Below are 27,920 nucleotides of genomic sequence, written 5' to 3'. Positions count from 1 at the left end.
GTTTTGGGGACGACATACATAAATATAGAAACAATTTAAACTATATAAGGAAAATTGAAATGTTTGTATGAAATCATGGATGAAGGATGCATATATACATTATAGAACCTTAACATATTTTTTTCTAGGGATCATAATTCATTGTCAATATTCAATATGTATTCATGATTTAAAATTCATTGTCAATACATTATAGATAAATAATAATTAACAAGTGATCCCACTAAACTATTTTCTTGTCATCATCATCCAACAACTGTGTGCAGTTGTAGCAACCAATTTTTCTACACCTATATTTACCATCTTATTTAATATTCAAATCAACAAGTTTACATATACACATGCATGGGATTAACAGTTATAACAGATTAACTGATTTTCGGGCATTGCCTGAACTGACAAATGGAATTGAAAAATCATTATCTAACTAATGCATTTATAGAATGTCATCATAACTAACCAATACATTGTGTGTGTGTGTGTGTGAGAGAGAGAGAGAGAGAGAGAGAGAGATCATTTCCTACTTGATACAATTGAACAATACTTTATAAATTTGAAAGAAAGTAAATGCAACAGCCACATAAATAATTTTGTAACTAATTGAACTTGAATAAACATGTAAGGAGGAAAGACACTCGCTAACCGTAATGACTAAGAAGGTAGTCTTGATCTGTCTTGTGCAAGTCTTTGCATTTTGTGGAGAGGAGAAGCATTGCTAGAGGCTTAACATCCCAACCATGGACCAAATGTATCCCCTCTCACTCTCAATTGAGAATGGCGCTATCCTGCACGGGATCAGGCACGAGAACATTACCTCATCCTGCCACCTGAGCATCTTGGTGTCAACTATACAATTGACTAGATAGTGGAGTTCTTCCCATCGGCCTATCCATCCACTGTAAGCTATCTTGACCTCTAATGATCACAACCACCATTCTTTCCACTAACCTACCTTGGCCAGAAATTTACATGGGCACTTGGTACCTGATCACCCATTGTTCTACTTGACAAACAAGACTATACCCTATTGCCCACCTTGAGCTGACTCTGTCAACAAATTAAGTTTCTTCGGTTTTCTTTTAATGCTTGGTTTGTTTACTGATTTTCACTTATTGAGTTGCAGGGATTTTGCCCAATCCTTAGATATCAGTCTACACCCTTCATCTCGACAATGTTTGGTCGTCCTTGATGATCCCGGGTGTGACTTTCCATAATTCTTGAATAATTCAGTCTACCACAATCATAAGTTCTCTGTCCAACTTGTGCCCCATATTAATATTAAGGAGTAAGAAGACATACAATGAAATCACTATCATACTGTAAAGGTGCCTACATCTTATCTTAGAGGCATATCACATTATGCCCTTCTATAAGAGCGTACAGTCTTGGGCCATTCCTAGGCTATTTATGCTCTTGAAAGAAAAGATCAATAGACGACATGCGACTTATTTCTATACAAGACGGACTGCATGCCGTAACTAGTTTTCTTTAATAAGCTGCAGTGGTTACTAGTGTGCCAATTCTTCAAGACCTCGTGACGGTAACTTGAATGTTTTCATGATTCATGTTTGCTGCAACACCCATTTGAATAATCCATTTTCATATGAATGTATTGTGGAACAGACACTTGCATTTTGGTGTCATATTCGAAGGGTAATGTCAGCGATAAACTCAGAGACATATATGATATATTCTTCGTATGCTTGCGTGAAACTCCAGTTCATGGTGAAAGTTTGCATGCATGAGAAAATCTTGATGGCATCCTTATTTTTGCCATATACAACAAAAATTTTGTATTCTCAAATCAATATTCGAATTAAAGCATTTTTTTAATCTTCATACATCCATACTCGATGACTCCATAACAGAACGTGGCACACACAGTGGGATTGATACTGAAGTCGTTTATGAGATTACTTGGTCTTGTCTGATTGCCATAAATCTCCATTGTGACAAATTTTAATATTATTATTGTCTTTCTTAAAGTTAATCTGCGAACTCCATAACATGGTGCAAAGATTTTTCGTTCAAGACCATGTTGTAACTTTATTTACTTGATTTAAAAAAACTTCCGGTGACTGGACATAATTTTCTTTGAAGCTGCTCCCGATTCAGAGTACATTGATACACATCTTTTATTATCGTTTTTGTCTTTACATCAAATAGATATTGTCGCTGACTGGAAATGTTGCTATTGCTGTATGTTTATAGATATATAATATTATGAGAACTTCCTTTTCTCTTAGTTGATGATGGTGCCCTGATATTAATCAATCTCATATTTGTAGCTAGATTGCATGTAAATATAACAATAACATCCACAACATGACTTTTAGTAACTTTATATAATCAGCTTCAGTCACTGCATAATATACAGATTCACTATCCTGTGCTTAGATGAGCTTTCATAAATCTTGAATAAACTTCTCTTTATTCTTCCTGTGGCCTGATCATAATTCCCTTATATTGGCAGCTTAATTTTCACTTCAAACATGTGTCTTTTATTACTCACCCTCTTTTCATTATCAGATGATAATGCTTGTTTCTTCTGTACAGATATTTCCTTTTGATTCATCATCCTTTGATATTGATAAGGGTTAATTTAACAATCTTGTCTATGCTTGTGAAACCCTTTGACATCAATGACAATATTTCCATCACTATATCACAATCTTAATCATTTGTTACTCGTAACACAAATTTTGAAGTTGAAAATGATAATCCACCTGACTTAACTGCTTGATTGGACTTTGTCAATGGATATATTCATTCCATAAATGGTTACGATACCAACTGTGGTGACTGTTGACTATTCTGTTAACTGGAATGTAAATAGAAACTATGACTGTTCAATGAAATATGTAATGACAATGGAACTGTTATGTGATCTGAGCTATGTATGCAATATGAGATATGGGTGCTGCTATGAATGCATGCATTATGGCACATGGATGTGAATAATAATGGCTTAATGAATGCACGGCAGTGAATGGTTGCATATTGGATAATGCTATATGATGCAAGCATGAAGGTGGGTACTGATCTTTGATGTGTTTATCAATATTATGATCTCCAAATGTTTGGGTTGAGTGACATAGTTGAATTCTCCCATATGGATTCCACCTTACCATCTTAATATGTTGATAAATTTATTGTCAACAATAACTTGATATCTGTTTAGTCACTTTATATCATTGTGTACTATCAGTAAATGGTGGAGGCTCTTAAATGTTCAACAGTATTGCTTATCAATTTAAGATCCCAGATTCAGGGATATTACACCAATCCATATCTGGAAAGGAATTATATTTGTCTATATTCAATAGTTGTAGCTTTCTTTCTATGGATAGAAGTGACACTCTGGCTCATTTTAAAGCTAACCTGCTCATTCTACTGTTATATCAGTCCAAATGAATTCATTGTCAATACTTGTAATTTAAAAAAATAAATTTAAATGAGTATCTTTATTAAATGGCCGCACTGTCCCCAAGTTTCCAGGATGTTTCCAGCAAAAATCAATAGATGGGGGATGCATGGGGGACATCCCCATGTCATCCGTGCATCCCCAAAATGTTCCCGGTACAGGGATGAGGTTTTTAGACTTAGGGACGTGTCCTTGAGCAGCACTGATAAATAATTATCAAAATTATAATAACCCACACCAATAATTAATTTAAAGTGGGTTATCATCATGTATAATAATATGTTTCTCTTTCATTTTTGGTGTTCCAGGCAAAGGGTCTTATGGAGCTGTATATAAAGCTAGAGATCTGAAAACTTCAGAATTGGTTGCTATCAAAGTGATTTCGTTATGTGAAGGGGTCAGTCCTCCAACCTGAGAATCATAACAGCACTTGAAAATGTTTGTTGATTGTTGCAATGGATCAGTAGTATAAGCCTTCCTTAAAATATTGTGAATATTTCAAGTCTTTTGGAGCAATAGATTAGACATTTTATTTTGCCTTATTTATATTTGCTTCTCTGAAGGAAGAGGGTTACGAGGAGATACGTGGAGAAATTGAAATGCTACAGCAATGCAATCATCCAAATGTAGTCCGATACCTTGGAAGTTATCAAGGCGAGGACTGTCTCTGGGTATGCATTAAATCTCATATCCATTTTGATGTTGGTTTATCTACTTATTCATGTTTGTGGGAATATGTACATGACAAACTTATTTTGTTCTAGTGTACATTTTGTAACTCCTATTCCATTCCGTCAACACTGCTACCTATTTAAAATTTTGAAGTAATAACTGTGCCATTTATGATCTAAGCATGAACGCTAAACAGATAGAAACATATTATTAGCGTTAATCCCAATGTTTAGATTTCTCAAACAGGCATAAGCAGTTAAGAGTGCTATGTATGTTCTTGTCCTGCTTAAAATTCTAGTTTCAATCCTAAGATGTGTTATGGTCAGCTATTTTTATATCACACGGGGGAGATTAAAGGTAAATTTGTAACAGTTTTCTTATCTTAGACAGAAAAACATTAGGTGGGACTTTCTGAGAAAGTTATTTTTGACTCTGAATTTCAAATTCCACAATCTTCTCTTATATTACCATCAAGGCATGTCCACAGGACATTAGTTGTTTCCAAGTAAAAGTTTTCATATCTTCCAACTGATTCCATTCATTAATTCTGTTGCCAATGTCTAGATTTCTCAAATAGGCATAAGCAGTTAAGAATGCTATGTATGTTCTAGTCCTGCTTAAAATTCTAGTTTTAATACTAAGATATTTTATGGACAGCTATTTTTATATCACATGGAGGAGATTAAAGGTAAATTTGGAATATTTTTCTCATCCTAGACAGAAAAGTGTTAGGCCAGACTTTCTGAGAAAGTTATTTTTGACTCTGAATCTCAATTTCCACAATCTTCTCTTGTATTAGTATCAAGAGATGTCCACAGGACATTAGTTGTTTCCGAGTAAAATTTTCGATATCTTCCAACTGATTCCACTCATTAATTCTGTTGCTAATCTTCAAACTGGGATCTCTTTTCAGAGGAATGGTGAAATCTGCTTTTTTGATAAGTTGCCTGTTCAGGAACCTTGCTTACAAATCTTTCACATGACCCTGAACAAGTCTGAATACTTCAAAACTGTTACGGTTCAACACATATCAATGTCCTGCCTTGCTGTATTTGGGAGTCTGAGACTATGGTAACATCAAATCAAAGTCAAGAACACCTAGCAATTCCTAACTCTGTGACTTCAGACTATGAAATGAACAATTTTTTTATCTCGAACTTATGTAGGAACTCTTGTAGGGCCTAGCAGAGCTTTTCAGTAGTTAATGAGTTTATAAAAGTAAGGTTAAAGCAAGTGTTTGGATCATTGAAGGATTTGCAAGATATCATAGAGAGCAAGGAAATTCTATTATTCAGTAATTTTAGGGAGATAGACATAGACACAAGTTGTACTTCTTTCCGAAGCCATAATATAAGGTAGCAATGCTGTTGTCACTACCCTAAAATTTGGTTTTCCTTTCATGGGGTTGCTAGTATAAAAATTGTGAATTTTAATGAGTTTCCATGGCTTTTTTTGGAAGCTTATTTAGCGCATGCTTGCAATTGTTTTACATCTTAAGCTATTTCATTTGTTTCAAGAAAGTAGAAAGTAGAATAATTCTTAAATTCTATGAAAAAGGAGTTTATGAATCATTTTGGGATTAGAGAAGCGGGTTTGTGAAAGTTTTGTTTACAGTGGTGACTACAAGAGAACAAAAGGCTGAAATGGAGGAGTCGAATGCATAGTATTATGCTAGAAAATAACATGAAGGAAAATACACAAGAGCAGCAAAGTTTGGGCCACCAACAAAAGCATATGTCAAGGTAATAAGTAATAATGGCACAAGAAAAACCTTGCATAGGAGAATCAGAAAGAGCGCTTCCCAAAAAAATTGGTATTGCGAAGACAATGAGGAAGGTATAAAAGGAGAGAATTTCTTGAAATAATTGAACTAAAACAAAGTGGAAATTATTAATGTTTTAATGTAGAAACCGGAGTAGAGATAAAGACTTTTTATTGAAGTTAAATGTGGGATTCCTAGATTCTTGGGTTAAAGAACATGAAGTTCGTTTTTTGTGTTTATAGTTTAGATTGAGCAGAAATAATTTTATTTGTACACCTTAAAATGCAAGGTCATGCTCTTGTAGCAATGGAGTTGGGATGATTTAAAGAAAACAATTCATAGAACTTTTTCACCCTATGGGAGATAAAACATATCAATAAATTAAATAGACATATTATGAATGACAAAGTGGACAAACTATGAAGAATTACACCATAGAGCTTTAAGAGGCAAACCATGGTGAGTCTTGACAATGGAGGGCTTCATGCTCATATTAAAAGGAGGGTGGTTGCCATCAATTATAAATACATTATTACGAAGTAATTGGAAAATTTTTGCGTGTTATTAACAGAGACCTAGAGGTCTATATATACAATAGAAGGAAACGCTTTTTCCTTAGGAAACAATTGTAAAGAATAGAAACTTTCTATTAACATTTAGAGACTAACTAAATATTAGAAACATTCTAATATTTATAATAGATAACCATTAACTAATAATAGAAGCTTATCTATTATTGTAATACCCTCCCTTAATGGTTTATCTATCTACAACACCAAGCTGTCCTCTGAATTTGACAAACTTATCAGGACCAAGAGGCTTGGTGAGAATTTCTGCAGTTTGATCTGTGGTAGGGACATATTGCACATCTATTGTCCCGTCTTTAACTAGCTGTTGTATGTAGTGATAGTGAACATCCACATCCTTGGTTCATTCATGGAAGACTGGACTTCATACTAACTTGATAATGCCTTCATTATCAACAAACAAAGAGTTCGGTCCTGCTGGTGAGATTTGCGTATCCCCGAACATTCGATGAAGCCAAACAGTTTCACAACCTACCTTAACTGTTCCTCTGTATTCAACCTCGGTGGAGGAGAGAGAAATTGCCTGCTGCTTCTTATTGGTCCATGTGATGGCACTAGATACCAAATTGAACAAATATCCAGAAGTTGACTTTTTATCATCAATAGAGCCTGTCCAATTTGAATCGATGAACCCACTGAGTCTAGGATTAGAACTTCGAGAGTAAAGAAGTCCATAATTTGAAGTGCTCTTCACATAATGAAGCACACACTTTGCTGACATCCAATGATCAAGCTTGGGAGCTGTCATAAAGCGTGAGATGTAGGTGATTGCGAAGCTGATATCAGACCTAGTAGCAGAGAGAGAGATGAGGTTGCCTACTCGTTGCTTGTATGTAGTATCATCAACAGGAGGAGAATCAGACTTTGTTGATAACTTGAGACCTTTCTTCATGGGTGTAGATGTAGGCTTGCAATCCTGCATATGGAATTTGTCTAATAGAGCCTTGGCATATTTGGACAGAGAGATGAATGTACCAAAAGACTGTTGCCAGACCTCAACACCTAGGCAATGATGTATGAGACCAAGGTTAGTCATATCAAAAGATTGACATAAATTCTGTTTGATTCCTTGAATCAAAGGTGCTGAACTGCCAATGATGATCAAATCATCCACATAAATAACCAGAAGGATGATGTTACTGTCAGTACTTTTGATGTACAAATTTGAGTCTAAAGAACTCTTCACTAAGGTACTTATCAATTTTCATGTACCATGGCTGAGGGGCCTGCTTCAAGCCATACAGAGCTTTCACTAATTTGAGAACCTGATGTTCTTTACGGACAACCTTGAAATCAAGAGGTTGTGTCATGTAGACCTCTTCGTGGAGATCACCATTTAGGAAAGCACTCTTGATGTCCATCTGATGGACCTTCTAGCCAAACTGTGCTGCCATGGCTAGGACTACTGTGATTGTGCTCATCTTTGCAGTAGGAGCAAAGGTCTCCTCATAATCAATGCCCTGATGTGGAGAAAAACCCTTTGCAATTAAACGAGCTTTGTACTTATCCAAAGTACCATCAGATTTGTATTTGATTTTGTAAACCCATTTGCAACCAATGAGTTTCTTCCCTGATGGAAGATTAGAAAGGATTCAGGTGTTATTCTTCAGTAGGCTCTGATGTTCTAATGTCATAGCCTGTTCCCATTCTGGAATTCCTTCAACCTTGAAATATGTTTGGGGTTCAAACATACTATGAATGTTGGCCATGAGAGCAAAGTTAACAGACTCTGTAGGTTTGCTCTTTTTCCGAGCAGTTCTCGCATCAATGAGCTCATCATCATGAAGATCAGAAAGTGTCTTCGAGCAACATAAGTAACATGATATGCCTTGTGATCAGGTTCGTCATCATCTACAAATCGAGGTGATCCTGGAGGAGAAGCTGGAGGTGTCTGTATAGGTATCACCTGTATAACTGGAGCTGCATGAGCTACTGGAGCCCTCCCATCAAATGGACCTAATAGAAACCTAACTCCCAAATCATGAGCCTTCACAGGTTGGTGTACTGGATCAAAACAAGAGAAACAAGCATGAATAGTCCTCATTAAAGACTACATCACGACTCTATAGGAGACGAGATGTCTTAATGTCGATCAAGCGGTAGGCTTTCTAAAGACTACTCTATCTAGAAAGCATGAGTTTCTGACTCTTGGCATCCAACTTGGTGTGTGATGCATCAAGGATCCAAACAAAAGCAAGGGAGCCAAAAATCTTCAGGTGTATGATTTTGGGCTTGCAACCTGACCAAGACTCTTCTAGAGTTTTACCTTTGACTGTCATTGTGGGTGACTAGTTCAAAAGATAAATTGCAATGTTAACTGCTTCTGCCCGTAACTTCTTTGGAACATGTATGTGTTCGAGTATGGATCAAGCCATCTTGGTGATTGTTTTGTTTTGATGTTCATCTACACTTTTGTTGTGGTGTGTGGAGTGTGGTTAATTGGCGTTTGATCATGAGTATCCAAGAAGCTAGAGAATTCATTAGAACAAAATTCCCCCCCATTGTCTGCTGTAAAAGTAGTGATAGATTTTGCAAACTCTTTTTCAACCGAATTAGGAAATGCATCTAATTTCTTTTTAAGAAAATACATCCACATTTTTCTACTGAAATTATCAACAAACAACAAAAACTACCATGACCTAATAACAGAAGGAATGGCCATAGGGCTGCAGATATCAACATGAACAAGCTAAAATACTTGAGAAGCTCGCCTTGAATTGCCACTGGTGAAAGGTGTACGATGTTGCTTCCCAGCCTGGCATGCATCACAAACTCCAAGTTGCTGAGTTTGAATCTCTAGCGAACTGAGGGCAAGCTCTTCCCAAGCAAGCTGAGAGAGATAATGCACATTTAAGTTCACATACTGTGGATGCCAAAGTGTGCTAATAGAAGACTGCCAAGCAGCCATAGCCAAGTCTTGAGAATCACTAGAATCAGTAAGGCAGAAAAGACCATGATCCTCACGACCCACTACAACAATCGACTGAGTCGTCCTATTAGTGATGGTACACTAATGTGAACTAAAGGTGACATCCAACTTGGGAGAATATTGCAGTAATTGAGTGACTGAGAGTAGATTTAGTTCCATCCCTGGAATGTAGTACACATCGAGGAAAATGAGATTCCTCCCAGCAGATTGAATTTGGATGTTGCCTTTCTTGACAACTGCGTAGTCTTCTCCACCACCAAAAATAATAGAATTTGAGTAAGGCTGCAGTTAGTCATTTTCAACACTAGAAGACATGATGTTGAGAGTCTCGATAAAACGCTCGTAGGACTCGGGTAAACTCCGGAGAGCGATAATCATAATGTCCTCTTCCTGCATCTTGCGACCAACGGCAAGCAACTGATCACAAATTTCCTGAATCCTATTTAGGTGAGCATGGAGCGATGTTTGCTCATCCATGATAATAGAAAATAGAGTGTTCTTCAAGAGGAAAGCTCTTCTTTTGTTAGAAGTCTCATGAAGATTTTTGAGATGTGCCCATATCTTAGTAGCTGTCTTGCCGGATGGAATTCGAGAGAGTTGATCATCAGCTACGGATAATTTGAGAAGCATCACCATCTCCTGATTATTTAGATCCCATGTATCTTGATTAGTACTAGGGGTAGTCGGACGCTGTGTAACACCCAGAGCAATTTGATGGGTATTTTGATATTCAAAAATTGCTATTATTTGTTGCTTCCAAGTGCCATAATTTTGACCATTGAATTTTGAATTGCTCTCGAGTAGAATATTAGTCAAAGATGCCATAGCTCTTTTTTCAATGAAATAGTATGAAAATCTGTGAAGGCACATTCTTTGAGGCAAAAAAATGGAAGACCCATAAGATTTGAAGGGGAACCCAGAAGAGAGCTCGAAAAACTGAGAAAGAATATATTGTCTATTTTTGGACCCGCTGGCTTGAAAATTGAGGCACCTACAAAAAAGTGACGACAACCCAGTTGAGCTCTTGAAAAACCCACCAACAATTTGAAATCAAGAAAAATTTTCAAGTGCAAAATTTAGGGTTTTGAGCAAAACCTTGCCTGAGAGCCATTGAAGATCGTATTTGCAGAAAAAATGGTGATTTGCTAGTAAAATTCCTCCAATTTTTCATAGAAGAGAGACCGTTAGATTGAAAGGGCGTTGGAGATGAAGATTTCGACACCAAAAAATGGTGTTAGAGCGTTTTCGAAAAAAATGATAGAAAAACATACTTGTAAAAATGTCTTCAAATAATCGCAAAGGTTTGCTTTAGATCAAGATCACGCCCTCAATAACCAGATGTGATCACACCCTCAATTACCTAGATGTGAGCCGGATAAAAAAACTGTGTTTGTTCAGACAAAAAATCCTGACAAACCCTAGTTCGAAGCAAATATCCCACGCAAATAATTTTGAAAATAGTTTCTGATAATTTTAGAAAAGAAATCATTATTTCCAATTTTTTATAGAAAACCTTGCTTTGATACCATATTACAAGTAATTCGTAAATATTTGCTTGTTATTAATAGAGATCAAGAGTTCTATATATACAAAAGAATGAAACAATGTTTCCTTAGGAAACAATCGTAAAGAATAGAAACTTTCTATTAACAGTTATCTACAGACTAACTAAATATTAGAAACATTCTAATATTTACTATAGATTACAAAGAGATAACCATTAACTGATAAATAGAAGCTTATCTATTATCGTAATATACATGGACACAAAAGAGCAACAATTTTTCAATGAAAGTGATTCTTCAAAACATAAAGGTAAAAAGTGCAATGATAATATTAAATCTAAGAAATCAAATGTTGTACTAAAGGAAGAAAAGAAACACACAAGAATCATGGTGGTAGCCATTGTGAAATATATATACATGTTGATTTAAAGTGTTGGAATGTTAATGCCAAATTGCATCATGAGAATAAAATGAAGGGAAGAGGAAAAGAGAATGCAAACAAATTAATGCTAACTATACAAGATAAAACTGATATAGAGAATAGTTTATGAGTAGATGACATACCTGTATTTGTAGCTACCGACACTAAAGCAAGGGACAAAGTTGAAGAGATAAAATACAATCAAATGAATTAAGAGATAATACATTAAGATATCCTAGTTCATGATTTAAGCTAATTTCATAAAACATGGTTAAGAGGTTTGGTTTGAAAGTTGATGAACATTCTCATCTCAAACCACTGGGATGGGTGAAAAGGGCTAGTGAAAAGATGAAATTACAATTAAAAAGGTCAAAATATAATGCATTGCTAAATCCTAGTTCATCTTATGCATTAGTATATCCTAGTTCATAGTATAAGCTAATTTAACAAATAATGGCTGGTTTGGTTTTGATGTTGATGAACATTCTCATTAGGAGCCATTAGGATGGGTGAAAAGGGCTTTGAAATATAGCCAACAAAAGAAGTACAAGTTATTATTTACAGTAAATGCACAATATTAGACGAGGTATTTGCATATGTTATTCCTCTTGATGCATTTGATATAGTTCTTGGGAGTCCTTATGTATATGCAAGAGATGCAATTTTCGTTGAGCACTAACAAGTATAGGTGGATCAAGGATGGAATTTAATACATGACGAAATATCCTGGATCAGGATATTGTCTCAAATCTGATTTGTTTAAAGTTCTTGACGTGTTATACTTTATTTCATTGCAAAATAACATGCAAACATGCAAGCTAAACATGGCATGCAAACTAAAGATGCTATTGTGGCATGCAAACTAAACGTGCATACTTCATGTTCTGATCTATGTTTTTTGTGATCAGAGATGCTACTGTGTATGTGTTTCTATTCTTTATTCATATCAGAATAGACTATGTATTTTACCGAAGGTGATTCAGCTTGCCTCTTCTATCATCACTGCTCAGCTAGAAATATTATGTGACTTCCTTTATCTTGGTTGAGCTGTTCTATTGTGATTGGTTTTCTTTCGTATGTGATTCTTGTAATGTATACCGGCTTCACTGCTGAGATAGGATGACTTGGCACCACGAGTGGAATGTCTTGGCTTCCTGGACATGCTTTGCATAATTGTTGAAGGTTCATGGTTATTGATTACTGTCAATGCATTGAAAGGTATCGGCTATGTTGTAATGGCTGTCTCTTTGTATTCCACTGTGGAACTGGAGACCATTTGTTTCTTGGGAAGTCTACATCGTATGAGCCCACAGCAAGTAAAAGAGACTTTTGACAGCATGCTGCGTCAGATTTGATGTATACGTATATGTGAATTGTTCTCTGATAATTTTGTATGTCTGAGATATATGTTTCAGAAGTTTGCACTACAGAAAAAGTGACATTTGTTAGTGTATTCGATCTGTATATGATGGACACACACAGATTTATTTTGTTATACTCTTAGTTATATCTGTGGGTTACTTATGATTTTTGTTTATTCTGAAGTGATCAATCTGCGAATAAGGTGAATAAGGCTTATTAATTGGTTGTTTAGAGTCTTCAATCATAAGCAAGAGATTCTTGTATTTGTTTTGAAAACTCAATAAAGGATTAATATTTTTGTGGGCTGTGTTTTTCACCCTCAAGTGGAGAGTTTTCCCTGGATAACTTTTTGTGTCATCTGTTCTTTTGTGTTTTGAGTTTCAGTTCATTGCATCTTGTATTCTGGTTCAAAATTTAACAATTAGGAGTATCGAATAATATTATTAATTTGATTTAACATTATGGATTGATTTATATTGATAAATAATATTGTTAATATTGATTATAGATTAATGGTAATGCTTAACATTATATTATAGATTAATATGAATGATTAATATTATATTTATTAGTTAATAATAATGATTAAGATCATATTGATTAGTATGATATAATCAAAATACTGAATTAAATAATTAATTATTGATCAATCATTAAATAAGGGATTTATATTAGAGCAATATTTAAATAGAGTACATGTATTAAAGAAGGATTTTTTATTGTGCATACATTAATTAGGGCTCATGACATATGCAATGTATTTGTATTGCACATACATCAATTAGGGCTCATGACATTTGTATTATTCAACACTTGAGTTCTGAACACTAACATATTCTTCTTTGCCTGTTCCTATCTTATTGAAAGTAGATTTATCCTAGTAATTATTTTGAAGCAAAGGGAATTGACAGAAACTGGAACAACGCTAGGCATGGTCAGTGATCAAATACTTTATGAAAATTCCATACTTCTTCATGAACCAATGTTCTCCTTGGATGGCACCATTTCTTTTTTTCTTGGAGGAGAGAATGTCTATGGAATATTACTTGGCTATAAGATTTTCTACTGAGTCAGACAGTTTATCCTTTTTGTAGTTGAATCTATATTGATCTTGGGAGGTTGAATTTGTTAAGAATTTTTTTGCTGTATATCTTTCTTGGCTGAGTATTAGAGTTCATAACAGGACATGAAATGATAAATTTGTTCTTTCCTTGAAGAACTTTAAAGTTATAATCAAATCAGTGTTGTGTAGGAGACCACTCTTGTGATTGAGATTGAGTATTATACAAGTGAAAAAATGAGACATAAAGCATCAAACGGACTGAAATTTTAGGGTTTGGAAGAAACTTTTGAGGGTCTTTAGATTAGATTATCCAATTTAAAATCTTATTTCATCCAAATTGTGAGAAAGACATCCTGTTTGTATTAGGTTGCTCACTGGCATTTGAAGTAAATGCATGATGATTTGTGTATTTTTTGAGAAAAATCAGGCCATATCTGAGTATTTTTTGAGAAAAATCAGGCCATAATTTAACTGTTGGCCAACTCATTTTTGTTTGGTACCACTTTATGAGTAAAGCTATCACCCAAGCAAGAAGTAGATGTAGTTGATGTTATAAGAGACCAACTTCGTGGTGTTGACCATACCTGAGAAGTCCCATTGGGAGTCAAAAGCTGAATTTATCACCATGATTGTCTTGGTCTCATTTCGTATTTGCTAACATGACTGCTTGATGGTGCTGCATGAAAAATATACCAAGTTGTAGGTTGCTATTTTTTGTATCTTTTGGTGCTAGTGCCTAGATTGCATATGAATTTTGTATGATTTTTAGCGTGGTGGAAGGAGCTTATGCCATATAAGAAAAGATGTTTGTTCACCATGATCAAGGATTGTTTTTGATATTAATTTTATATATCTAGAACTATTTCTTGAAATATTAGGATATGCTCTGAATTCTATATCTGTACTTTGTTTGTTCACTATGATCAATGATAAACTTGGTTTGTAATGCTATATATTGAAAAAATATTTCTTGAAATATTAGGGCATACTCTGAATTTTATCTTTATTCTTTTCACAGATAGTTATGGAGTATTGTGGGGGAGGAAGTGTCGCTGATCTGATGAACATCACTGATGAGCCTTTGGAGGAGCATCAAATAGCTTACATATGTAGGGAAGCTCTCAAGGTTTGCCTCTATATATACTCAATGATCATTTCAAGACGGAGTTCATGAATTCTGCTCCTTTATGCTCTTCTATTTAATTTTATTATATCCCAATTTTTTGGTGAATGAAAGCAGCTGGGGGTTTAGAAAGCATAGACGTTGGAATATAATAACTGTTAGTTTGAGTTATAGCAGTGCAAACACATATGCTTAATCGCTCTCAAAAAATGGAGTTTGGTCTACTGTAGGTCTTTTATGCATAGGACACTGGTGATTTGGCCTAAAATCTATGTAGGGAATGTATTAGTACATTTCACCAAAAACTAGTCTTTCAACATTTCACCCTTGATGCTTTGAGTTTGATTACATATAGTGTCCATGCATAATAAACCTGATCTATAATTCTCTTAATTTGTGATTGGGTTTGTGTTAGGTTGTCCAAAAATGGGCCTTATGAGTTTTTCCTTCAGTCCTGGTTTGCCAGGCTGTGTTTCCTGTTGATCACATTCTTTAAATGTATTATACTAAGAATCAATATTCCTAGTTCTATATACTTTTAAACAGGGTACCCTTATCTTATCTGCGCCAGCAAACATCCCTGGAATTTTTGTGTAATCCATTTTCAAAATGAATATGAGAGGCAGATGGATATTGGATGAATTCTCTAATGGGTGAAAACTGTTAAATTTTGTGGATCTTTGATAGATAAAACAATTACAAAATCAATAACTGCAGAGAATTTCTTACTTGAATAGTGCTGAAAGTATTTCCTCCTTTATAACTTTACCAGCGATCACAGTTAGCCTTCCTTTGACTGTATACTAAAATGAATGGAGATGATCTATATTTGATGTTATTCTATCTGCAAAATGAAATGTTAACCAAGTATCTTTTCTCTGATCGCAGGTACTGGAATGCTGTAGATTGATTGCTTTTCACTGCGATCAGAGGGCATATATATAAGAGGGCAAAGGACATGTCTCCGAAGAGTCATGTCTCTACGTGGGCCAAAGGCCATGTAGAGGTATGCCTCTTCATAGGCATGTTTCATAACAATAATAACTGCCTTGATTAATTATAAGCATGACAAACACAAGTCATGAAATGACGCACGATTATATATCTGCCGATAACAGTGAGGAGCCCGATCACAATATATAAAAGGCTGCTGATAACAAATGAAACCTGATCACAATATATTAAACGACTATCGATAATCAACTTCATAATACTACACGTACATAAGCGCCCGCACACACACACACATGCTTACATACATGTAGTTGATATATAGTCAGTAGTAATTTAATTTATTCATAAGCTTAGATCAGTATATCAAATAATCCATGTTTTGCTTCCTCTGATGCTAAAACATTAACACTCCCTCTTTAGCAAGGGAGAAGTAAAACATTAATAGATTAGAATCAGAATCATTATGTAATCAACACAATATGTATTAAAATCTCTGAACAATATAAAGTATATCCTATGATCTTTACTTGCACTTAAGCAATGTCTAGAGATGTCCATAGTGATTAAATTTTCATGATCTCTACTTGCACTTAAGCAATGTCTAGAGATGCCCATATAATCTCTACTTGTACTTAAGCAATGTCTAGATGTGCTCATAATACACAGGTTTATTATTTACAAGATCGTCACCTTGTAAATAATTTCCTTATAATGAATATGCCCATGAAAGATCGTCACCTTTCATTAGATATCAACTGCTGCTAAGTAACCAATAGAAGCATAAACTCAAATGAGATAAACATTTTATTTCAAATTTTATCATTACAGTTAATCATGCCAAATTTTTCTCTGAAGTATTTCAAATTCACTTTGGCAAGAGGCTTGGTAAGGATATCAACAGTTTGCTCATTTGTACATATGTATTCTAGTTGAATAACTCTTCGATTCACCATGTCTTTGATGTAATGAAATGAAATTTCAATATGTTTGGGGCGATTGTGAAATACTGGGTTAGATGAAAGTTTAATGCAACTTTGATTATCACAATAAATCATAGTGGGCTTCAAATGTCTTTTGAAGAGATCTGATAACAACTTCCGTAGCTATTCTGCTTCTCTCGCATCCAAGGAAGATGCAATGTATTTAGCTTCGGTGGAACTCAATGCTACTAAAGTTTGTTTCCAAGTAGACCAAGAAATCATACTAGATCCAAGATTGAAACAATATCCTGAAGTACTCTTATGCTCAATAGAGCTTCCAGCCCAATCGGAATCTGAATATCCAAAAAGTTCAATGTTGACTTTGTCATATTTGATTCCCATTCCAATAGTGCCCTTTAGATATCTCAATATATATTTAGTTGCATGTAGATGTATCTTCTTAGGTGCACACATAAATTGACTCAAGGTATGAGTAGCATAGCATATGGCAGGACTAGTATTTACCAAATACATTAGGGATCTAATAATTTGTCTGTAGTAAGTAGGATTTGCAGGTTCAGATTTGTTCATATCATCTTTCAATTTGTGTAGATTTATTTCCATAGGAGTAGCAGCTGGTTCGCATTCCATCATCCCAAATTTGGTTAAAATATCAATTGTATACTTTCCTTGATTTAGTATAATACAGTTGTCTTGTTGCCAGACTTCTAATCCCAAAAGGTAGTGAAGTAACCCTAAGTCTTTCATTTCAAATTCTGCTGTGAGTTCTTCCTTACGTTTCTTTATGAGATGTTCCTCACCTGTTATTAGCAAATCATCAACATATAATACAAGTATAATCATATCATCACCATTAGTTTTGAAATACAGATTTGGGTCAGCTTCATTTTTGGAATATTTTAACTTCAATAGGTGATTATCTATTCTTTCATACCAGGCTCTGGGAGCCTGTTTGAGTCCATAAAGTGCTTTCTTTAATTTACAAACATGAGTTTTGCTGTCATAAGTATTGAACCCTTCTGATTGTTCAATATAGACTTCGTCTTCAATCTTGCCATTGAGAAATGTTGTTTTAACATCCATTTGATGTACCTTCCATCCTTTGGATGCTGCAATTGTTAGGATTGTTCTAACTGAAGTGTACCTGGCAACAGGGGCAAATATTTCTTCATAGTCAATGCCTTCTTTCTGAGAGAACCGTCGAGCTACAAATCTTGCTTTGTATTTTTCAATACTACCATTTGATGTGTGTTTAATCTTGAATAACCATTTGGAAGAGACAACTGATTTGTTCTTAGTTCTTGGTACAACATCCCATACTTCATTCTTTAATGTAGAGTTATATTCCTCAATCATTGCTTCCTTCCATGATTGATGTGAGAGAGCTTCTTCAACATTAGCATGTTCAGATTTTATGAGTTCAGATAGTAATGCAACATAACATGATTGGTTTCTGGTCCTTTTGCTTTCTTGAATTACTTCATCTCGTTGAACTTGATTTTCTTCTAACATTTTCTTAGCCCAAAGAGGTCTCCTTTTATTATTGCTGATGTTTTTCAGGCTCTCTATGATTAGACATAGAAGAGAGATTAGAATCATCCTCCCTCTCAATTTTTGTAGGTTGATCTTCTTCAGAAATGGATTCATCACTATTACTAGAAATTTTAAAGGTTGTATCTTCTTCAAGTATTGCATATCTGCTAATTTCAATTGTTCTTTGCCCAGGAATGTAGATCCTGTATCCTTTTGTAGTTTCACTATATCCAATGAATATTCTCTTCTTCTTGGAAGGTTCTAATTTCGTTCTTTTCTCTTTTGGTATGTGAATATAAATTGGACATCCAAATATTCTCAGGTGACTTATATTTGGTTTAATGCTTGTGAATACTTCCTTTGGGGTGGTATTCTCTAATATGGACTGAGGGCATCAATTTTGAATGTAGATAGTTGTATTAGATGCTTCAGCCCAAAATGAATAATGAAGATTTTGATCATGTAACATAGCTCTGGCTGATTCACCGATAGATCTATTTTTTTTTTTAGTTATTCCATTTTGTCGAGGATTATAAGGTACAGAAACTCCCTCTTAATCCCAACAGAAATGTAGAAGTTTTTAAAGATATCAGATATGTATTCACCCCCATTGTCTGACCTTAGGGTTTTGATCTTTTGACTTGATTGGTTTTCAACTAAGGCTTTGAATTCTTTGAATTTGGATAAGACCTCAGATGACTCTTTTTGCTTTAGAAAATAGATCCAAGTTCTCATAGAGTAATCATCAATAAAGATTATATAGAAAAGACACCCATTAAGAGAGGGGATTGACATAGGGCCACAGAGATTTGTGTGAATAAGTTCAAGAATGGATTTGGATTTATGATCACTTTTAGGGAAGGAATGTTTAGTATTTTACCTAATACACATCCCTTACAAATACTTAAATGATTAGCTTTTAGATTAGGTAGACCTTTTACAATTTTCCCAATAGATGATAAAGCCCGATAATTAAGATGACCTAGTCTCCTATGCCAGATTTTAGAGGAATTTGACTAATCATTACTAATGGTTAAGTTTAGATTAGGGTTTTGATTATTACAAAGCTTATAAAGACTCCCATCTCTGACTCCAATTGAGATGGCTTTCTTAATAGTTGAGTTCTTGGGCCAAGATAGAACTCTATCTTCTTGAAATGCAATTTTGTATCCTTGATCAGCAAGTCCGGAGATGGAGACAAGGTTTCTCTTCATTCCTAGTACATATAAAACATTCTTGAGTTGAAGTGTAATTCCAGAGTTCAGTTGTATAGAACAAGAACCAATTTCTTTAATAGGATAAGATGAGTTATCTCTAATGGTTAAGTCTTCTGATGCATGATTAGTGAAAGTTTCAAACTTATCCTAAAATCCAATGATGTGATAAGAAGCTCCACTATCTATGATCCAAGTATTGAGGTTAGTGTTTAATTCACTTGAGAGAGCTAAATAGAATGCATAATTTTCTTTTTCTACTTTTTCAATATTTTCATCCTTAACTTCTACTAAAGCTGCTTGAATTTTCTGCTTCTCTGGATATACATAATAGGAGTGACAAATCTTGTCACATTTAAAACATCTAACTTTGGACCAATCATGTTGTTTATGAGATTTGTGATTTTTGTTGAATTCCTTCTAGTTATGTTTAAACTTTCTTTTCTTGTTTGATTTAGTATACAGTGCTTGGATGTCTCCCTCTTGATTTGTAATAAGTCCTCTTGAAGCTAGTTTGGATTCTTCTTGAGTACATTCATTCTTTAACTAATCAAATTTCGGAAGTTCAGGTTGTGAACTTAAACCTCGAATGAAGGTTTCCCATGAAAGAGGAAGACCTCTAAGAGCAATCATGCTTAGCTCCTAGTCATCAACTAGATTATTCATAGTTGCAAGTTGATCCTTTAATTGAGTAATTCTTAACAAATATGAAGTTATAGATTGTCCATTTTTAATAATATGATTTAAAAAAAAAACTCTTTCTTTTAACTTTTGAAATTTTAGATTGAATAGATACTTTGTAATAGTTTTCCTATCAATATAGCTCTAATACCATGTTAAATTTTGTGAATCTCTGATAGATAAAACAATTACAAAATCAATAACTGCAGAGAATTTCTTACTTGAATAGTGCTGAAAGTATTTCCTCCTTTATAACTTTACCAGTGATCACAGTTAATCTTCCTTTGACTGTATACTAAAATGAATGGAGATGATCTATATTTGATGTTATTATATCTGCAAAATGAAATGTTAACCAAGTATCTTTTCTCTGATCTCAAGTATTGGAATGCCGTAGATTGATTGCTTTTCACTGCGATCAGAGGGCATATATATAAGAGGGCAAAGGACATGTCTTCAAAGAGTCATGTCTCTACATGGCCCAAAGGCCATGTAGAGGCATGCCTCTTCGTAGGCATGTTTCATAACAATAATAACTGCCTTGATTAATTATAAGCATGACAAACACAAGTCATGAAATGAAGCACGATAATATATCTGCCGATAACAGTGAGGAGCCCGATCACAACATATAAAAGGCTGCTGATAACAAATGAAACCTGATCACAATATATTAAACGACTGTCGATAATCAACTTAATAATACTACACGTACATAAGCATATATATATATATATATATATATATATATATATATATATATATATATATATATATATGCTTACATACATGTAGTTGATATACAATCAGTAGTAATTTAATTTATTCATAAGCTTAGATCAGTATATCAAATAATCCATGTTTTGCTTCTTTTGACGCTAAAACATTAACAAAAACAAAATTGTTTAGAGAAGATGATTTTTGAAAATATTATGTAACTTTGATATACTGACTTTTGTTTGCTAATTTTAATTTCATTTTACCAAGCTTATTTGGCACTGCTTATTCTAATTCTTGTTTGTTTTACATCTGCTTGTTTTTGAAAACAAAGACTAGAGAAATTTGAGAATATAATTTTCTTATTATATTTTCATTTTTCCCATGCACCTGTCCCTGATACTGCACTGAAACGTTGATGTGTGCATGCTTCACAAAACATATTGATTTTCACAGAACTCAGAGAAGGTTTTAGAACAAGCTTAATGCCCCGGATCAACTATTGCAATAAAATTGATATTCTGGTTAGTAACATCGAAGTAGTGGATCAATTAAGCTCACGAACATTTTTTCGAAAGAAATTATTGCCTTTGTGATGCCTTGCAATGCGATGAAATTTATGACAAGTCACGCGACCAAAGAGCACACAAGCTCATTTTCTTTGGTGTGCTCTTGTACTGTTACACTTGATTTTTTAGTAAGAAAAATATCCAAACTTGTCTAGCTGTAGTAGAAATGAAATAGGGCCCCCCTGGTCATGTTATGAGGAAAATATTATATACTTTTCTCCTAATGAATAATTTTTTTTTTTCTCACCTTCCTTAGCCCATTTAAGCAGCAAACAGCAGAACACCAGAATGAGAATAAAAAGGTAAAAGCAGTTTGCAGAGGGCAGGAAATTGGACATTTAAAAGGGCAGATGAGAACAATTAGATGTGGTTTCTGGAGGGCAGAAAAATGAAATGTTGGCAGATTTTTTTTTTGAGGAATCAGAAACTAGAAGCAGTGACCCAAGCATGTGATTTGCACATCAGTGGACCTTGCAATTGGGAACTGATCCCGAGTTATGCAAAGTAGGAAAGAAGGAAAAGTAAAAATGGCAGTTGTAAAAGGGTGTGCTTGTAGCATCCCTTTGCCATGGAAAACACATGGCAGATACACACTTGGAACAGCTTTGCTGCTTCTAATTCTCCACCCAACAATTTTGGTTTGCCCAGTTAGAAAGTACAAAGTAAAATCCACCAAGATAACTAAGAGATGGTGGGGAGGGGGGCGGGGCGGGGGGGGTTTAGGGGGGACTGAATCAGTTATCAGATCAATACAACTTTTATCTACCTTATTAAACTTTAAACCTGTGATCAATAGAAATAGCAACCATAAGTAACTTTGTACAAATCACAAACAACAAGCAACCTTCAATCCTTGTTAGCTTGGCTCCAGATGTCTGCTTTGTAGGGAAACAAAAGACAGCACCAATTTGCTTTGATGCTTTAGATGTAATGGTGAAGTTAAATCACCCTAAGAAAACTGCCAAAGATCTAGCTTTAGTGCTGTATAAAAGTTAGATAGAAGCATGCAATCTTTGCCAAAGATCAAATGCCTTGCACATTTTTATAGTAAATAGTAACATTTTTGCTTGAAGAAATAAAATAAACTCACATGCAATGAACACCATCTTGTCATTCTATTCATATGAAGTGTAAGTCTTTTTTTAAGCCACATCTATAGATTCAATGAAGTTGCATTTGTAGGGAATAGAAGGAGATGAAGAGGATTACAAATCATTCTTCAAGAAGTGAAACTCTCAAAAAATGAGGCAACACCTCTTTCCAAAATGGACAACTGTAAGTCCTAAGGACGAAAGTTTACACTCCAAAAAAATATGTTGAGACCTCATCATTTATGAATAAAATGCTGAACTTAAGTGAGCTAATCTTGGGTATGATACATGCATAATTGCACAAACATTTGAGCATAGGAGTCTGTGATTCTTTATATGCGAAATATTAGTCTATTTGTAAAAAATGTGATAACTAATCTGAAATTCGAACAATCTTTACAAAAGGGAATGTAACAATTATATTAGTAAGCTTGTTGGGATAATGGCTATGAATAGTGCAACTTTGTTTCTGCAGTTTTTTTTTTTCTACTTGCATCTGAAACTGATCTTTTGTTTTTCCTGCATGTTTGGAGAGTTTATTTTAATTAAATTATAATATTCAGTTTTAAAAAAAAATATTGTGAACCAAGCAGGGATTGTCATATTTACATTCAATTTTCAAGGTTCACCGAGACATAAAGGGTGGCAACATATTACTTACAGAACAGGGAGAAGTAAAACTTGGTAAGCATGCTTTTGCAAGTCAATTGCTTTCTTATGCAACCAAACTTTTAAATGGAATAGATAAAAACTCCAGGAAACAAATAATATTTCAATGATTTAGATGCCAGATTTAGTTCAAGCTGTGTGTATCTACATTGCATTTTCTATTCAATTCATTTGTGAGCTCCATGAGTTCCATGAATAGTACGAGTTAAGTTTTCTGTTGCCAGTACTGATTTTTGAGAAAATTATTCGTATGCTATATTAGGTGACTTTGGTGTTGCTGCACAACTGACTAGGACCATGTCGAAGCGCAATACAGTATGTATTCCTCAACCGGGAAGGATTCAACAGGCAGTTGGTATTTATTATCTTAAAATGTGGCCAACTTTAAATCACATCTGCATGTTTCAAAAAATTGCACTTGACAATGAATTGGTGGAACCAGCTTTTTCAAAAACTTTTGCAATAATTTAGCTGACGTCCAAAAACTAAAAAATACATATAGATGCAAAATATTCTTAAAATAAAACTGAATTTACAATGGCCATAAGTGTTATTGTTATTTATAGATTAAAAATGTATTCAGTTCTCATTATTACATTTAGATTATTTCTAATAACAATTTACAAATTTCATACATGGAAAATATGGGTCCAAATTGATTTTTACCTTTTTCCTGTTCAAAATCAGAGTAGGACTTGGGGTGCAAGAGCCTCCAGCGTGTTGAGGGACAGTGACCATGTGGGCCCTGGCCGAATAGTTGAATGCTAAAAAACCACACAGCTTGAATGCTCAAAGTAACCAATGAACCTGATGGAATTTTAAATTTTGGTAAAATTTAGAGTCCCAAAAACCATGTCAAAGGGAGAATCTTCAGATCTTACCCACTAGTTATATTCAAACAATGTACTTAAAGTCATGATCAGGAGAATGCAGAAAGCATTGAGTATTCAAACAAAAGAAAATTATTGAAGTTGTTCAATAAATTGAAGAGAGGCTTAAAGAACTTGGCGAAGACAAAAAAGAAGCCAATTCAAAGGGGCTCTTGTGGAGATAATTTGTGAGACCCTAAAGGAACCATTTGTTCTATTAAAAATGAGGAGTGAATGCAAAAGTTGAGGATGATAAACTAAAAGAGCAAGACTTGATCATCTTATGTCCAGTTATAGCAGTTGATGAAATGAAGTTGATATTCAAGAAGGTTGTCAAAAGTCAAATGGAGTTTAAACGCAAACATGTTCATGTTGAAGCAAAGACTGTGGACACCCAATTGAAGCTGCAGAGTATTTTACTGAACAGATTGATACATTTGGACCTTATGGTGGATCAGTAGAATGGTATGGACAAGGCAGATGCTGTCAAGGGTGCACACTGCAATCAACAATGGACAGCTTCACAAGCAAGATTTTCTCTGTTGAAGAAAACAACCATAACATTTTGAAGAATAAATGCAATTCTGGACTTAAATGAGTAACTTGATAATCATGCCTGCAGCTTGGGATGCTAGAGGTTTTTTCTGAACATTTTGATGGTGCAAAAGCTGTTTACATCCAAGGACGACAGTATATTTAATCTGGAAGGCCTGAATATTTTGGTGCGCCAGTAGTTACTATCTTTCAAGAGGATATCAATGTTGAGTCTGCCTTTGGACCTGCTTATGAACCAATTTGCAGAAAAGTTACTTATCTATACCTTCTCCAAGGATGGATATCTGATGCCACAGAGTAATGAATCCATGCATATATGGTATTAATAAAAAGGTACTAATAACTTGGAATATTGGGGGGAAAATACAAAGGAGTCACGATATCAAGAAGAAAACATAGCGACAAAGTAATAGTGTGAAGTATGAAGACGACAACACATATTTCTCAAGTACACATCCACATGTATTCCTCTGCACTTCCATATCAGCTCACGCAAAGGAGTATTTGAAAGTTGAAGGTTGCAAATCATTGTCTATGTATGGAAGCAAAGCAGAGACTACGATGTGTACAGGTAGCCCGCATAAAGGTAATAAACAATAATGGTCAATAGACAGAATGCCACATAGCTAGAGCTCGAGAACCAATCAACGGAATAAAAGCCTTGTGCATCGGATATAGTGATATGAGTAACTTTTTAGAACCAAATGATGTGGCTACAGTTTTCCCATGCAGACAAAGGAGTTTCGCGTCAATATGCAGTAAAATGGAATAAATGCATCCATGCAAGCAGCTATGAGGCCTGATAACATGAAGATTTCCAGGGATATGTCATTCGATGGAAGTATTGTGTGGAGTCATCATTTTAATTTGAAGAAATACATCTCTTCACCATGGCTAAAAAGGATTAAAATAATCATATTGTGAAGCTATAAGTCTAATTTGAAGAAATACATCTCTTCACCATGGCTAAAAAGGATTAAAATAATCATATTGTGAAGCTATAAGTCTAATTTGAAGAAATACATCTCTTCACCATGGCTAAAAAGGATTAAAATAATCATATTGTGAAGCTATAAGTCTAATTTAATGAAAAGACTCTTTGTTAGTTTTTCCAAAAGACACGACTCTTTATGTCAAAAGGTCACAACCTCCTTTGAATAGGGTAAATATGAAGAATGTTTTGGCTGAAAGGAGAGACACAACACATATTTGATAAGGAAAAGCAAAACGAGATATATTTATTTGTAAGGAGGAACAAGGAGTTTAAAGCATGGTTTTGTAATTTGAATTCAAATATTATATTCAATAATAAATAAAATGCCTTTTTTAAATTTCTACTTAAGACAAAGAGATTACAATTAGAATGTTGATTCGTCCTTTCTGATCAATAAAGAAATTATTGTGTGTGTGTGTGTGTGTGTGTGTGTGTGTGTGTGTGTGTGTGTGTGTGTGTGTGTGTGTGTGCGTGCGTGTGCGTGCGCGTGCGCGTGCGCGTGCGTGTGTGTGTGTGCGCGTGCGCGTGCGTGTGCGTGTGCATGATGATCTCCTCGGGAGTCTTCCAAGGCTGCTTGCATGGAGGTTAGTAGAAGTAGAGGAACACAAAGAAGTTGAGTTGAAGGAACAAAGAAGGGAACATATAGTGCAAAGATTCCATCAAAGTACTCATAGAGAAGAGAACCCAGGGATATAAGCAACCATAGAAGAAACCCCTAGTAGAGGAACTGGGCAACACAAGAATCACAAAATGAACCATTAATTAATGCCCCTCCTTTCCCAGTAAGGATAGGAGACGCAAGAAGGAAACCCAATTGGAAGACACAGAGGGGGAAGTGAGGCGAGTATTATTGCCACAACAAGTGGAAAGGAGGCGAAGACCACATGATATCGCCCGACAAGCACATAAAGGATCAAAACGTATTGAGCAAGCTCTCAACGAAGATGAGGGAAGAAGCCTAGATGGGGAAGTAGAAGACTTGCTGGAAAGCCTGGTAAGGGGAATAGAAAGATTAGTTGTCTCAGACAAACCAACTATAGGACAAGCAGAACCAAAAGCTCCCGGAAGGTGGGAGTTCTATTACCACCAAAGTGCCAGAGGTGGAGAATGTGAGAGAAGGGAAGTGTTACAACCCAACAAAAGTACACCAAGAGGACAAGGAGGAGAGAATTGGCAACAAACTAATCAAAGAAAGATGCCAAATACACCAGAAAAACAAAAACTTCCCAAATTTAAAGTGATGCAAGAGCATCTTGGGTGTAAGGGCAATCTTGCATCACCCAAAAATATTTATATTTCCAGTTTTCCAGTTTTTGTCTTTTTAATAAGGGCTATTCCCATATAGAGTTTCTATTTGTGGGGGCTTGCTAATTTTAGTAAGTTGATATTATGTGCTCAGATTGTTTTAATCTCATATGTGGAGGTTCATCTTTGACATATTAGCTTGCCAGATGACTTTTATTGTCATATCATATGTATTAATGCAATTAGTGCAGGTTTTTGGTGTAAATTCTAGCTATCCAAACTTCATGTCCAGCGATGAAGGCCTAAATGTCTTTGAAATGAGGCAAAACCTCAATTACTGGACACTTGTGCGAATAGCTGCTGTGGATCCGCTAGTCGAAGATTCTGGAATGGGGTTATAATAGCTCATTGGGTTAACAGTTTGTTAGTTATGGTCTCCAAAAGTGGACCCATTTGAAAATGTAAATTGTAAATTGTCTTGAGTTGGTCATATGTAATAAAGTGTTATGAAATGATAAAATATGAGATTGGTCGGCCTCAAGGGGTAGAGTTCTTAGCGTCGAAAACCTTCTTGGGTAGTAAAAAGTGCCTATATAAGGAAGGCTCGTAGGCTGTCTAGGGCAGTTTTGGGTGGTAGTTATAGCTTTTTCTTCCAAACTCTCGTAAGGAGGGCACCCATGTGGGTTTGCATATTGTAATTCTGTAATTCTGCATTGTAATGTTTCATTTTCCCTTCTTTCACAACCCTACTATTAATTGTTTACTAGAGATGCTAATGGAGGTGACCGTATGCTAGTGTTGATGGTAAAAACTATTGTACGGTGGCAATATGATACTATTATGAAGGGCTGTACGGTATGGGAGTATGACCGCACAATGTTGGTAATGAAGCACAAATGATGTACGGTGAGGGGGACAAGTGAATGCAAGCTTGTGAGGCCGTACGATATTACAGTGAGTTGTACAGGATGGGTTGTACATGATGGGCCATATAGTGTTACTACGAAATGACCATGTGCCAATCCAGAGTTTGTATGTTC

At 35.0% G+C, this 27,920-nt stretch overlaps 1 protein-coding gene across 2 annotated transcripts in view; it reads left to right on the top strand.

The window, feature by feature from the left end:
* The window catches only part of SIK1 (Protein kinase superfamily protein), a 234,777-nt gene that overhangs the window by 28,154 nt on the left and 178,703 nt on the right, over nt 1–27,920 (top strand). For both annotated transcript variants that reach the window (XM_089820509.1, XM_089820510.1), the window contains exons 2-6: nt 3,733–3,821; nt 3,988–4,095; nt 14,744–14,851; nt 23,142–23,232; nt 23,480–23,532. In XM_089820509.1, coding sequence (XP_089676635.1) covers nt 3,733–3,821; nt 3,988–4,095; nt 14,744–14,851; nt 23,142–23,232; nt 23,480–23,532 — 449 coding nt within the window. The remainder of the gene's footprint in view (nt 1–3,732; nt 3,822–3,987; nt 4,096–14,743; nt 14,852–23,141; nt 23,233–23,479; nt 23,533–27,920) is intronic.

This window comes from Cupressus sempervirens, chromosome 3 (assembly GCF_028749045.1).
Source record: "Cupressus sempervirens isolate cs-2001-9-10 chromosome 3, ASM2874904v1, whole genome shotgun sequence".
NCBI classification, from domain to species: domain Eukaryota; kingdom Viridiplantae; phylum Streptophyta; class Pinopsida; order Cupressales; family Cupressaceae; genus Cupressus; species Cupressus sempervirens.
Note: the sequence above shows the minus strand (reverse complement) of the source record. Positions and strands in the feature narration are given on the sequence as shown.